The sequence below is a fragment of the Aethalodelphis obliquidens genome, unplaced genomic scaffold, assembly GCF_003676395.1.
Source record: "Aethalodelphis obliquidens isolate GAN/ISIS:26980383/991018 unplaced genomic scaffold, ASM367639v1 scaffold9, whole genome shotgun sequence".
Lineage (NCBI taxonomy): Eukaryota > Metazoa > Chordata > Mammalia > Artiodactyla > Delphinidae > Aethalodelphis > Aethalodelphis obliquidens.
The window spans coordinates 41194543-41209923 of record NW_020837953.1 but is presented as its reverse complement, the minus strand read 5'-3'; the positions used below and the strand labels follow the sequence as shown (position 1 = coordinate 41209923).

Here is a 15381-nt window from a genome sequence, read left to right as displayed (position 1 = left end):
CTGGAATTTCCAGAAGAGCCGGGTGGGTTGTGGCCTGTCCACTACAGCAGTGGACCACTTGAGGCATGAGATATGACCACTCCCTTTAGCACCCTGGCAGTTAGTGGGCAGTGAGGCACATCTACCTGAGCATCCCAGCACAAAAGGGATTTCCTTGGGCTTCCCTGGTGGCACAGCGGTTGAGAGTCCGCCTGCCGATGCAGGAGACACGGGTTCGTGCCCCGATCCGGGAGGATCCCACATGCCGCGGAGCGGCTGGGCCCGTGAGCCATGGCCACTGAGCCTGCGCGTCCGGAGCCTGTGCTCTGCAACGGGAGAGGCCACGACAGTGAGAGGCCCGCGTACCGCAAAAAAAAAAAAAAAAAAAAAAGGGAATTCCTCCACACTACCCGTGGTCTCTAGATTTGTTTTCTAGCAGGCAGGGGTAAAACATATTCAAATTTCCCCCTTCCCACCTTCAGCCCTTTCATTCGATAAATCTTTATTAAATAGATGAGGAAAGGTTATAGGAATGATTGAGGCAAGACAGCCCCAGAGGAGAGGACGGGAAGGGATAGGATGGATGGAGAAGTTAGTGCAAGGCAGGAGCAGGACACCTCAGCTTCTGAAAGAGAGAAAGGAAGAAAGCTTAGGTGGAGACCGAGGTGCCCACACTGGAGAGAAATTCGAATCTTCATATAAGGTAACAGAGTTCTGGAACACTGCCAAGTCCGTTCCTGAAACAGGTTTCAACGGGGCCAGTGTCATCATAAATGCTGGGCCAGGTGTCGCCAGGCAATTGGAGTTTGATTTTCCTGAACAATATTCTCCCTGACTCCAAAAAAGTCTTCAGGGGAATTCACCGGATTCTTGACTTGGCTGGGAAAGACTGTAGCTAAAAGACTGGTTTGGGAACCTGAGTGAGTGGAGAACCTTCCTCTTGAATACAATCCAGCTGGAGCTATAGGAAGTTCTGTCTGCCAGCGCTCCTATTTCGGAAGCATTCTGTCCTGTTTCTCAGTATGTGTCTCCGGTCTGCAGAAAGCGAAACGTGACCCGCCACAGGCAGCAAACCTTTGAACTTAGCTTCTTACTTGAAAAGTGTGTTTTTTTCTGCCAAGAGACGGGGGGCGGGGGGGGGGGCAGAGAAGGGAGAGAGAGACAGAGAGGGAAAGAGCTTTCCAGAACCCCAGTCCCACCACCCTCTCCACCACCACCTGAGCTTGGTGAATTCCTTAACCTCTCCATGCCTCATTTGTAAGCTAGGAATCAGGAGAGCTCCTCCCCTGCAGGGCTATTGTGAGAAATCGGTGAATAATTAGAATAAATGGTAGCATTCACGATGTCACGGTTTAACCACTAGGCTCGGGGTGGGACGGTCACAACAGCATTAACCAAGACAAAGCCAGGTGTCAGCACCTCTCAGCATTTGCTTCTCCCGGTTTAGATGGATTTTGATGTGCTGTCTGTTGAAAGTAGCTACAGACATCTTCCGCTGGGTCAGATGAAGAAAGGTTCCCTCGATAGATATTTATGGAGCGTCTGCCAAGAATCAGATGTGGCAGATGTTGAGGATCACAGGTTAATGAGCCAGTTGGGGTGCGAGCCAGTTGGGGTGCTGGCCACCCCAGAGCTCTCGGCTTCGGGGAACAGACGGAATGGGAGTGCCAGAGAGAGACACAGTGTGGATGCGTGTGTCCTGGAGAGCTGGGCTCGAATCTCGGAGATGTGTTCCTTCATTCTTTCAACCAGTATTTAAGGACCTACTCTGTATGTGCCAAGGGTGTATTCTAGGAGCTGAGGATACGGTGCTGAGCAAGGTAGACCAAAAAGCTCTCACCCTCGAGCTCAGAGGTGGCGTTCTACCAGCTCAGACTCTCACTACCACATCTGTGATCCTGGGAAAGTCACTAGGTCTTGCTCAGCCTGGGGCTCATCACAGAGCATCAGGGGTATTAAATGAGGTAATGCATGCGAATCTTTTGACTGGGTGCCTGGCACGAAGGCTGCACCCAATAAATGGTGGTGCAATAGTGTGCAAGGTGACCCACGGTGGGGACCACCATCCCAAATTTGGGGAGAGTCTGGGAGGACTTCCTGGGAGAAGTGACTTATACGCTGAAATCTAGGGCAGCAATTATGTCGCCGGGACAGAAGGGTGAAGACCACCCCAGCTGCTGGTAACCTCCCCTGACCCTCTTGTCTGCCCCTGCAGGTCTCCTTCCCATGGGTGAGGGGCCCAGCACCTTGGCCAAGGCCACAGCCACCTCGGGCCACCCAGCAACCGAACCAGTCACCCTCACCACCACAGACCCCCTTCCACCCGGGCATCTGGCCAGCGCCAGTGCAGAGGAGCTGGTCCCCGGGATTCCCCGGGCCCCCCATGGTCCCACCGGCCTCCCACAAGCGGCCCGTGAGTGCCAGCGGGAAGATGTTCTCCTTCGTGGTGGACAGAGCCGCCCACAGGGTTCCCATCATCAAGCAAGGTACTCATGGGCGCTTCCATAGCAGCTTAGGGGGTGGGCTTTTGGCTAGGAGGGTGGGTCTCAGGTTCTGCTTTCCCCTTTTTTTAAAAAACAATTTTTTATTGAGGTACAGTTGATTTACAGTGTTGTGTTAGTTTCAGGTATGCAGCAAACTGAATCTGTTAGACATATACATGTATCCACTCTTTTTTAGATTCTTTTCCCATATAGACCACTACAGAGTATTGAGGAGAGTTCCCTGTACTATCCAGGAGGTCCTTCTTAGTTATCTATTTTATATATAGTATTGTGTATGTCTATCCCTCTCTTCCAATTTATCCCTCCCCCCTCTTATTCCCGGTAACCATAAGTTTATTTGCTACCTCTGTAACTCTCTCTCTGTTTCGTAGATAAGTTCATTTGTACCTTTTTTTAGATTCCACATATAAGCGAGATCATATGATATTTGTCTTTCTCTGGCTTTTGCTCTCTGATTCTGAAGTAGAACATAATCAATTGTGAAAAAATTGGGATAAGCAGAAAGTTAGAAAACAGTCCAAGATAAGCTGTCACCCTTATCACCGGAATTCTCCCTGTTGACTTTTTGGCACAAACTCCTCCAAGACTGTGCTCTGCCCGTCTGCACACGTCAGTACCTCTGTGGTGAGTGTGTGTGTGTGTGTGTGTGTGTGTGTGTGTGTGTGTGTGTGTACGTATATATGAATATATATGAATGTGTGTCAGAATCTAAACTTATATACTTCGACTCAGATGTACAGACACATTGGTAACTGAAATCCCTCTTGCCTTAGGAGGTTTTTAAATATTTTATTACCATTTTACAGGTTAGAGGAGACTGAGGCTTATGGAGAAAATTACTTCTCCGGAGGTGATATATTCAATCTAATCTAATCTAACACTTTTCAGTCAAATTTAAGGCTGGTTATCTCAGTGACTGTCACTCACAGCCTGGTCACTTTGGGGACACACAGCCATCAGGGTTTCTTTCTTCCCCTCTCCCACCCCCCCCAGAAGGCCGCATGGCGTTTGGGGAGGAGACTTCCTGTCTGTCACCATCCTCCCGGCCTTGCCAGCCTTACTGGCAGAGTAGCTGGGTGGACTTAGTCCCTGGCATGATTCCCAGGTTTCTTCTGTGGCCACTGGTGTGAAGGTCCCATTCTCTGTTTTCTGCGTCCCAGCCCCAGACCCCTCTGAGTCCCCAGGTCTCTCGATGCCTCCACACCCTTCCCTGGTCTCACTCAGGACCACTCACCTAGTCACCTCCCTCAGCCATTCAAATAATAGTTATTATTCTGGGCTTCCCTGGTGGCGCAGCGGTTGAGAGTCCGCCTGCCGATGCAGGGGACACAGGTTCGTGCCCCGGTCCGGGAAGATCCCACATGCCGCGGAGCGGCTGGGCGTGTGAGTCATGGCCGCTGAGCCTGCGCGTCCGGAGCCTGTGCTCCGCAACGGGAGAGGCCACAACAGTGAGAGGCCCGCGTACCGCAAAAAAAAAAAAAGTTATTATTCTGAAATATACAGACTAAGGAGCAAATGAAAGGTATCTCTGCAGTTTATATCATCATCATCATCATCATCTAAGGAACGCTCATGTACCTACCACCCAAGTTAAGAAATTACTCAGCCATTTCCCCCCAGCATTTTAATGTGAAAACTTTCAAACATACAGCAAAGCAAAAAGAATTTTACAGAGAACAGCTCTCCTCCTAATTCTACCGCTAACACTTTGCTGTACTCTTTATTACATTTTTGTCTACCCATCCTTCTCGTCCTGCATTAATCCATCTTATTTTTTGATGCATTTCAAAATAAATAGCACACATCTGTAGTCCCCCCAGATGTTTTCGCACATATACCATTAACTAGAATTCAACATTTTTTGTCTCCTTCGTGTAAAATTAACACACAATGTGTATTAGTTATCATGATTGCATAACAAATTCTCCCCAAACTTAGCAGCCTAAAGCAAAAATCAAACATGTGTTATCATCTATAGGGTTTCTGTGGGTCAGGAATTTGGGAGCAGCTTAGCAGGATGGCTGTGGCTCAGGGTCCCTCGTAAGGCTGCAGTCATCTGAAGGCTTGACCTGGGCCGAGGATCCACTTCCAAGACAGCGTGCTCACATAACTGTCAGCAGGAGGCCCCAGTTCCTCACCACACAGGCCTCCCCAGAGAGTGGCTCGAGTGTTCTCATGACACGGCAGCTGCTCCTCCTGAGCAAGTGATCCTGGAGAGCAAGATAGAAATTGCAGCATCTCTTGTGACGAAGCCTCAGAAGTCATGCTCTGTCATTGCTGCAACGTCCTGCTGGTTACACAGGGCGTCACCCTCCAGTGTGGGAGAAGACTACACACGGGCCTGAAGACCAGGAGGCGGGGGTTATCGGCAGTCACCTTGGAGGCTGGCTACCACACCATGAAAGTGTAGATCTTGAGTGTGTTCATTGAGTTTTGACGGTCATGTACACCTATGTAACCCGAATTCCTATCAAGATATAGAACATTACCATCACCCCAGAAAGTTCCCTCATGTCCCTCTCCAGTCAATTCCCAGCCCCAGGCCCCAGAGGCAACCACTCTTCTGAATTCTTTTCCCGCCATGGATTAGCTATTCCTGTTCTAGAATCTCAAGTACACAGAACCATGCAGTGCATGTTCCTCTGTGGAAGGCTTTTCTCACTCCGCATAGTATTTCTGAGATCATTCATTCTGTTGCATGGATCGTGTTCTGTTTTATGAACATATATACAGGGTTTTGTTTTTGTTTTTTTTAATGCATCCTTGGACACATGGCACATGGGCTGTTTCTTTTCTTCTCTGTTTTTCACTCCGCCATTTAAATGTTTCCACTGTAATCACCGGTTTCTCCAGTGCCATGTTGAACTTGGGGCTTCTCTAAAGGACTTGCATCCCCCTGGAGAAATGAAGGGTGAGTCGTGTGGCTTAGAGTCCCTCACATCTACCTGGGCTCTATCTCCGCAGCCTCTCAGCCAGGTCTCATGTTTCCAAACGTTTGCCCTCGTTCCCCTGACTCTCCCCCCATCCTCAGAAAAGGACTTTCACCTTCCCTTGTGATGGGGAGTTCCCTTCTGTCTGGGCCTCTCTACTCCACACTTTAGAGAAAACTCTGTGCTCCAGTCCTCCATGCTGTCTCTTGACAGAAAACACCTATTTTTAAGGGTTCCGAGAAAGCTCTTTCCTCTCTTAGCAAAGCTGGGCTCTTCAAATTAAATTGGTTTACTGTTAGACTGTCACCTTGCTTTAGACTTGAAAAATTCTATTGGAAAACCCAAAGCCAAGGACTTATTTATTGCAGGTCAGGTCAGGGTTTCTCAATCTTGGCACAGTGACATGTGGGGCTGGATGACTTCTTGTTGTGGGATCTGTCCTGTCCACCGTAGAATGTTTAGCAACATCCCTGACTCCTACCCGCTAGAGATACCAGTAGCAACACCACCACCACTACCCCCTAACTGTGGTACTCAAAAACGTCTCCAGACATTGCCAAAAATCAAAACGTCATTTCGCCTGGGGGCAAAATCACCCTGTTCTAGTTAATACTCATCCTTCCTTTTCCACAAGGCAATAAACCATCAGCTCCAAGGCCAAACCTTAACTGCAAGAGCTCATGGGAGGTGGGGAAGAATTACTGAGAAAAGAAAATATGTGGAGCGATTTGTTAAAATAGCATCTTGATTCATATATTTTCCCAATAATGGGATCATATGAACCTAACATAAGTAACCTCCTTTTTTTTTTTTTTTTTTTTGGCCGTGCTGCTCAGCTTGCGGGATCTTTGTTCCCCAGCCAGGGATGGAACCTGTGCCCCCTGCAGTGGAAGCACAGAATCCTAACCACTGGACTGCCAAGGAATTCCCTACCTGATTTTTAAAATTCAATAATATATCATAAACCTCTTCCCACTTCAATACATTTACTGCATAGTGGTTAAAAGCATAGGCTCTGAATCCAACAAACTTAGGTTCATCCCTTGACTCTACCACTTACCAGCTGTGTGTCCTTGAGCAGGTGACTTGACATCTCTGTGCCTCCTATCTCTCACATATAAAATGGAGATGGGAATAATAATGCCTATCTCACTGGGTTGTTATGAAGACGAAATCGTATCCTGCCTGTAAGTGCAGAGCACAGCACCTGGTGCATAGCGAACATTCAGTAAATATTAAAATTTAAAAATTAAGTTATTACCTAACCATGATTGTTATTTAAGTTTTATTTACAACTTACAATGTCTTAAAGACACAGTTAAGGTGCACACGTACTGCCCTTGCTGCAGACTGGTGATTATTGGAGAGCACCAGGACAGCTGGGGGTTGTTAAAATATTAAAGCAACTCCCCTGCCGTTTGGCCAACAGCTCACCCCGAAAATTCTTTTTTTTTTTTTTAACATCTTTATTGGGGTATAATTGCTTTACAATGGTGTGTTAGTTTCTGCTTTATAACAAAGTGAATCAGTCATGCATAAACATATGTTCCCATAGCTCTTCCCTCTTGCGTCTCCCTCCCTCCCACCCTCCCTATCCCACCCCTCCAAGCTGTCACAGAGCACCGAGCCGATATCCCTGTGCCATGCGGCTGCTTCCCACTAGCTATCTACCCTACTACGTTTGTTAGTGTGTATATGCCCATGACTCTCCCTCGCCCTGTCACAGCTCACCCTTCCCCCTCCCCATAACCTCAAGTCCATTCTCTAGTAGGTCTGTGTCTTTATTCCTGTCTTACCCCTAGGTTCTTCATGACATTTTTTTTCCCTTAAATTCCATATATATGTGTTAGCATACGGTATTTGTCTTTTTCTTTCTGACTTACTTCACTCTGTATGACAGACTCTAGGTCTATCCACCTCATTACAAATAGCTCAGTTTCGTTTCTTTTTATGGCTGAGTAATATTCTTAAAGTGCCTGTGTCCCCGTATCTGCCGTCCCACCGCCCCAGCCCTCCCGACCCTCCCTGGGGCTTCTCCCCACTGGGACCTCTGAAGGATCCAGCAGCTAGAGTAAAGCCGGTTTTGTCATACACGGCCCTTAGGTTCTTTCTGATAAACAACAGTAGCCGGTAAAGAAGTTTGGGGCGGGTGAGGGGTAACTGCTCCAGCACTCCCCTGCCTGGGTGTAAGGAAAGCGAGTCTCAGAGCAAATTCTAGCCCCACAAAGACTTTGAGTAAACACACCTTCCCCAGTAAAGGGACCCCATCGATCAGCCTGTTCTGTGGGTTTGATGAAGTCTCCCCTCTGGCCATCATCTTTCAGGGAAGGGTCCCTCAAGACAGCCACGACAGGGTCGCAGAGGCAGCCTGGGTCACCCCTAGAGATGGCATCAGACGCCAGAGCTCTAAGCCGAGACTGGACAGGGGCCCAGTTAGGGTCAGACCCCGGGGCCCTCCCTGGGGACACAGGCCAGGCAGTACCTTCCTCCAGTGGGAGCCGATTTCTAGCATTCAGCATACCAGGTGCGAGGCCACCCTTTTACCAATAAGAACCCATTTCTGGCCTTCAGTTTGCTCACCAGGAAGACTCTAGGAGTCACAGCTGCCTCTGGACGGTAGCCTGTCTGATGTAATACTGCCCGGCCACACCAGGCCTGGGAACCACAGATTCTGGCAACTGACTGCCGCAGCCTGAAAACTAAATGACCGGCACACATATAGCATCAAACAGACTGTGCTGAATATTTAGAAACTAAGCCATAGGCCTGTGACCGTCCTTGATGCGCCACAGGGACCCCCCACAATTAGGCTGCATGTTATAGTCAAGCCTGCACCAGAAGACGATTTTTTTTTAATCTCTTTTCTCTATTCTTTTTTTCCCCTAACCCAGTTATAGATGTTGGCAGGAAAGGAGGTGTTTGTTAGGTCAGGAAGAAGGGGAACAAGGGGGAAAATGTTCTGGTTCTGTGCTTTCTGCTATGGCAGCACCAGCCCCAGTGGCTGCTGAGCATCTGAGACGTGGCCCGTGCGACTGAGGAACCAAACGTTTAATTTTAATTCATTTAAATTTAAAAACTGATATTTGATCCAGTTATTGAAAGCGTCGAAGTCTGTCTGGAACATGTTGAGTTGGCGAATCGACTTTTTCGACTCTAAGTTTTTGTGGAATCTGAAAACAGACCAAGTCTTCCTCCTGAAAATTCAGTTTCCAAATTGAGATGTGCCGTCAGTGTAAAATAAACCCCAGATTTCAAAGGCTTCATACCTCGAAGAGAAAGGATATAAAATATCTCCATATTTTTTGTCGATTACGTGTTGAAACGATATTTTTTTAATGTATTGGGTTAAATAAAATTTATCGTTAAAAAATTCTTCTCTTCTTTTTACCCTTTTAACGCGACTACTAGAAAATTGAAAATTGCATTCAGTAGCGCGCATCAGGCACTGCTGCTGTAGTCAGTTAGGACTTAGCTGCTCAGGACCCAAGAGGGTCAGATGGGGGCCGTGAGCTTCAAATCAAAGTTTTCTAATCATGGACCTAGTTGGGGAGGTGGAGGGAGAGAAAATGGGCAGCTGCTGAAGTTCCAGGCCCTTCTGTTCCTCGCGCCCCAGGAAACACTGTGGCCAGGGCTGCTCATTCAACACGCAAGGCTGTGCGTTCTCCGGGCACCACAGGCCATCAGCTATGTCCACTAGAGGTTCTGGGGTCCACAAACAGGTTTGAGACCTGGCTGGGGGGCAGGAATCTTTGGCTCTAAAATGCATAAATAAAAAATGCAGAAGCAAAATGAATAAATGATTGAATGAATGTCCACAAACATGACGGTGCATGCTTCATTCATCATTAATGTTAATACTCATTAAAGTTTCATCACCTTTGAAAACAATTTCTTCAGTTTGTCACTTCACAAGAAGGTAAGATTGTGCAGTGACTGTCCAGAAACCATAGTCACTTGGACATTTAAAATACACTGCTTGGGCCCAAGTGATCTCACAAGTAGAATGATAGAAATCTTTACAAAAGTTTCTACACCAATAAAAAAAAAATGTATTCAGTGTTGATGTGAGTGAATTGCGAGATGTCTGATGTGATACAGAGTGGGGCCCCCAAACATAATGCCATACTCCCCGAAAGTCATATAAACAGCCCTTGTAACATTGGGGTTAATAAGAAAAAAATTAGGAAAGCTTACATGTCTGTCAAGTGGATCCTAGTTAAATACGTTTGGCACGCTTGTACAGTGGACCACAATGCTACCATTGAAAGGAACCCGGTACAGCTACAAATACTGACATGGGAAGATGTTTTTGATATTGTTAGCTGAAAAGTAAGCTGGAGAAGAATCTCTGTCATGTAAATCCATTTTTGTTTTTTGAAAAGATATGACTGCAATAAAAAAATATAGCTAACGTTTAGTACTAAATGCTCTATATGAGGGGTCAGCAAACTTTTCCCGTAAAGAGCCAGATAGTAAATACTTTAGGGTTTGTGGGTCACGTGGTCTCTGCTGCAACTACTCAGCTCTGCCTTCGTAGCTGGGAAGCAGCCATAAATAATATGTAAGTGAATCACTGGCTGTGTTGCAATAAAGCTTTATTTACAAAACTAGGCAGAAGGCCAGATTTGGCCACAGGGCCATAGTGTGCCAACCCCTGCTCTATATCATTATTCTATTTAATCTCCAGATAGCCCTTTATAGCAGAGACTATCAGTGATCCTAAATTATATATGAGGAAACTAAGGCTTAGGGAGAGTAAATGACTTGCCTAAGGTCATCAGCTCTTATGCGGCATAGAAAAAAGTCTGGAAAGAGACACATCACAGTGCATCCGTGCAGTTAACGCTGGGGAAGAGAAATGAGGCGGCTCTTACCCTTTCCAGTACTCCTGTAATGCGTTCATTGCATAAGTCTCATGAATGTGAAGGTTAATCTGAAAATATTCTTTAAGACTTTGGGGAAACTCACAGTCTCCTCTGCATTCTCTGTCGACCTTATGTGTTAGTGTGGACCAACGCCATGGAACTGTCGGAACAATCAGTGGCCGAGGAAATTCCTGGGGCAGGGTTCTCCAGAGAAATTTTTGTGGACCAGGACCTGACCCAGCACGATAAGGTGAGGGGTCTCGGGGAAGGACGGAGCTACAGCAGCAAGAGGGACCATGGAGAGATTGCCACTGCCTCTTGTTCACTGTGTCTCAAGGACTGCCCCTTTTTCCTACTTCCAAGAAACCACCTCTTCCTCCCAAGACGTTCAGCCAGGTTTGGCCATTGCTCATTTTATCCCAAATAACATCTACAGCTACAAGGTACTGAGCACCAACTGTGTGCTGGGCCATGTCCTGTGCACTTGACATTTATTAGCTCGTTAATCTCCACCATCTTCAAAATAGATTTTATCACCCTCACTTTGCAGATGAGGAAACTGAAGCTCAGAGAGGTTAAGTAATGTGTTCAAGGTTGCCCAGTGCAAGGAGCAGTGTTAGGATTCAAACCTAGGTCTGGTTAACTTCTCAGAGGGTACTTCTAACTCCCACACAGTAATCACTTGGTCAACCTTGAATGATGGAACAGTGATGCAAAAACACGTTCCTAGCAGGAGCAAGTGAGCACTGAAGTCAGGGAGGCCTGGGCAGAGAGACTCGTTAAAGAACCAGAGAGGTTTAAAGCAGGGATGCGAGCAGAACAGATGGATTCAAGGCATCCTGGGAAAGGCCCAGGTCAATTTCTCCCCGCTTAGACACGACCTGAAAGTTACTCTAAAAGAAGCAGTCTATAGTATCTCGCTTTCCTTAAGGGCCAGGGCCTGCTCCCGCAGCAATTCTCGGAGTTTGTGAGGAGCAGACCTACCTGGGGTTCTTGTCAGACACGGAAATCCAAAACTTCAGGAGGCAGGGGGTTCCAACTCAGGCATCCTGGGACCAGACTCTGAAAAATGTTGCAGAAAGGCGAGAAGCCACGCTCAGATTCTGTATTTATCGCTGTGTAACAAGCCACCCCAAAACTTAGTGGCTTAAAACAGCAATTCATTATTCCCCAGAATCTATGGGTTGACCTGGAAGGTTCCTTTGCTCGTGTCCCCTGGCCTCACTCATGCAGGCTCAGTCAGCCGCCGGCTTGGCCAGGCTGGTGGTCTCCATTGGCCTCCTTCCCACATCTGGGACCTCAGCCAGGATGCCTGGACTGGTGGGCCCCTTTCTGCATGTGGATTTTCATCACAACATGGTGGTCTCAGGGTTCCCAGGGGGCCAGAGCAGAAGCTGCACAGCCCGTAAGAACTTGCCTGGAGATCATGGAGCATCACTTCCACTCCATTCAGTTGGTTATAGCAAGTCACAGGGCCAGCCCAGACTAGAGGGTGGGGAAATAGACTGGATGGCAAAGCTGCAAAGTATTTGTAGCCATTTTTCAACCTGCCTCAATTTAACTTGGAAATATAGTGCAACCACTATAAATTTTTCTATTTATAGAAAATTTTTATAAGCCATTTATAATTTTTTCTATTTATAATAGAAATAATTTTTTCTATTTATAAGCTATTTATACCCTGACTTGCCAGGACTCCTTCAAGTGACGATAAACAAATTAGCTTGAGGGGGAGCAATTATTAGCTCATCTTATTGGAAAATTTAAAGGGCCGCTAGCTTCAGGTATGGCTAGATCCAGGAGCTTGAATGATGTCATCAGGACACCTCCCCACTACCAATCTCTCCCCTCTGTTTCCCTCAGAGTCTGGCTTTCTACATAAGGCTGGCCTTGTGTGTTAGAAAAGACAAACTCAGGCAAACAAGCCTACATATTTAAAGCTTGTGATCCAGAAGACGGCAAGCTCCTCTCCCTCTGTAATCGATGTGTGAAATCTCTGATTGACCAGCTTGGGCCCCATGCACACGGGGAGGTGGGACAGGAAGGAGCAGGGCACATGACTGACAGTCCTACCCAGACCACATGGAAGGAGGAACGCTCCCTCCAAGAAGGGCAAGGGGACCCTCACCAGGAAAGCAGAACCCACGGCTGTCCGCTGCCCTCTGCAAACTTCTTATATTCCAGCACTGGCACGGGGCCTGGCACTTAGCTGCTGCCCGATGAATGTTTGTTGCATGAAAAATGAATAAGCACCTGCGCTGATCATAACAGGGTGAAACAGGGGAAACTGCCCAGGCGTAGGGAACATGTCTGATGCTCTCTCTTGAAGTTTGGCCACCAGCGTTCACAAGGACCCAAAGGAAGGCCCCTGGCAGTAGTTGGCAATGTCAGACAGGCTTTCTCATGAGCGAGACCCTGTCCTTCCCCAGGTCACGGAGCCAGCAGGTCGTGAGGCTGACTGGACGGCTCCCCTGGGAATGAGCTGGCCTAGAACTTGCCCATTTACCTCCTCCTGTGGCTGCTTTGGAAAGGGCCTCTGGGGCACTTTTCTTCTTCTTCTTCTTCAGTTTTGCTGACATTTTATTGAGAACTTCTGGTGAGAAGTTTGGGGCATTTTTTTTTCCTTTTTTGGAAAACCTAACAAATTCTTTGGCTGCAGAGTTTTTCACTGGAGAGACGGAGGACAGGGTTAATTATACCTGTGGGTAAAGTCTAGCAGCAATTTTGTTTTTCCAGCCGAAAGTTTACATGAGCCCACGCAAAGAAATCACCATTCCTGTCTCATTTACTTTCCAGATTCAGTCACCTGGAACAAATTCATACATGAATAGCGAAAAGAGGCAGGAAGTACTGGAAGAGAGGAAAGGGAAAACAAATATTTCAGAACGTTTTAAGTTAAAAAAAAATAACCCTCATTATAGGCAGAATGTGGTCAAACAGAACGTTGTTTTCCTGATTACCTTTCCTAGGTCCCCAGTGTGCTAGGCTGACTATTATAAATGAAAATATTATAAGTAAACTTTCTAGCAACAAAAGTTCCCAAGTGGGATGGTTGTTCTTAATATGAAAGTATAATTCTCGGGGAAAGGAAAGTTTCCGTACCTGTGAGGTATAGACATCCGTTACAGGAGTCTATATACAAGTACTCATTTTAACCAAATTCTTGTCTGTGTGAGATTTTCCAAGCGACAGAGACAGCCTTGAAAGTCTGCTTTTTCCCTCCCTGCCTGCCCTCACCTTCCCAAGAATGATACCGTATTTTTCCTGTATTTCTTTAAATGGGCTCAGCCTTATACCCAGACCCACACCTAGTAAATTTCCCATCTGGCCTCCACCCAGGATGAAATAATTCTGCTGCTGGGAAGAGAAGTCAGCCGTCTCTCGGGTTTTGAACTTGAATCCAAATACAAAGACACCGTGATAGCAAGCCTGCACAACGAAGTGGCCAACCTGAGCCAGAAGCTGTTGGAAACAGCCGCCTCCAGGCAGAAGGAGAGGGTGATCCCGCCCAAGGTTCAGGTTCCGCATGAAGAGGACGATGCCCAACAGACAGAGATCCAGAGCTTGAAAGACCAGGTAGGGCTCAGAGACAAGTGGGTCGGGGCCTTGGGGTCACAACACAGGTGACAGCTCTCAGGGAGAGCCTGGGCAGAGCCACCCGGGTAGTTAGAAATGGGCAGCGAGCATAGCATGGTGGAGAAGAGTGCAGATCCAGGGAGTGGAGAGATGGCAAGTTTCTAGCCTTGTAAGAACAATATTAGATTTGATTAAGTGCCTACCATGCTCAGGCCCTGGTGCAGGCACTTTTGGTGTATTAGCTTATTTATTTATTCATTTATTTATTTATTTTTGGCTGCGTTGGGTCTTCATCACTGCGCGGGCTTTCTCTAGTTGCAGTGAGCAGGGGCTACTCTTCGCCACGGTGTGTGGGCTTCTCATTGCAGTGGCTTCTGTTGCTACAGAGCATGGGCTCTAGACGCGTGGGCTTCAGTAGTTGCAGCATGAGGGCTTCAGTAGTTGTGGCTCGTGGGCTCTAGAGTGCAGGCTCAGTAGTTGTGGCCCACGGGCTTAGTTGCTCCATGGCATGTGGGATCTTCCTGGACCAGGGCTCGAACCCGTGTCCCCTGCATTGGCAGGCGGATTCTTAACCACTGCACCATGAGGGAAGTCCCCGCATTAGCTATTTAAACCTCAGTCTTCTGGCACATGCCATTCTACAGATGAGGAGACTGAGGCAGGCTCAGAGATGCCCAGGAGCTCGTTACAGCTTGCACAGCAAGTGAGAGGCAGTGATGTGATTTGGGTTCAGCTCTGCCATCTTGTACACCTCATGCTTTCACACCCACTTTGCATTTCCACCCAACTCCTGTCGCTTCAGTGACCACTTCTCACACCCACCCAGACCCAGCCAGAAAGAGCTGGAGATGGGGAGAAGGAACCCCATAGTGTTCCAAACACTGAGGCCTTTATCAAACCCTGAAGGCAGCTGCTGGTTCATTTATAGGGAATTTGACCAAAAATTCTCCACCCAGAATGTCTGGATTTACCAGTCAACTTCCTTTCTCCTGAAACTAAATACAACAAAGAAAAAAAATTTTTTTTAAGTTTTAAAGAACTACTTTAATATTGGCCATTGATCTTGTACATAAATTATATCTCAACAAAGGTGATAAAAAAGCAATTGATCATTGATGAATTTTGGCCTCAGTGCATAATTCTGCTTAAAACCGTAGTCAGATTTGGTTCAAGATGGTGGAGTAGAAGGACATGCTCCCACTCCCTCTTTCGAGAACACCAGAATCACAACTAACTGCTGAACAATCATCGACAGGAAGACGCTGGAACTCACCAAAAAAGATACCCCACATGAAAAGACAAAGGAGAAGGAGCAATGAGAGGGTAGGAAGGGCGCAATCACAATAAAATCAAATCCCATAACTGCTGCGTGGGTGACTCACAAACTGGAGAATATTTATACCACAGAAGTCCACCCACTGGAGTGAAGGTTCTGAGCCCCATGTCAGGCTTCCCAACCTGGGGGTCTGACAACAGGAGGAGAAATTCCTAGAGAATCAGACTTTAAAGGCTAACGGGATTTGATTG

At 47.2% G+C, this 15381-nt stretch overlaps 1 protein-coding gene across 1 annotated transcript in view; it reads left to right on the top strand.

Annotated features, from left to right (window-relative positions):
- Nucleotides 1–15381, top strand: part of FHAD1 (forkhead associated phosphopeptide binding domain 1) — a 132794-nt gene that overhangs the window by 34694 nt on the left and 82719 nt on the right. Inside the window, exons 3-5 of the mRNA XM_027110100.1 lie at nucleotides 2195–2465; nucleotides 10419–10528; nucleotides 13618–13854. Coding sequence (XP_026965901.1) covers nucleotides 2195–2465; nucleotides 10419–10528; nucleotides 13618–13854 — 618 coding nt within the window. The remainder of the gene's footprint in view (nucleotides 1–2194; nucleotides 2466–10418; nucleotides 10529–13617; nucleotides 13855–15381) is intronic.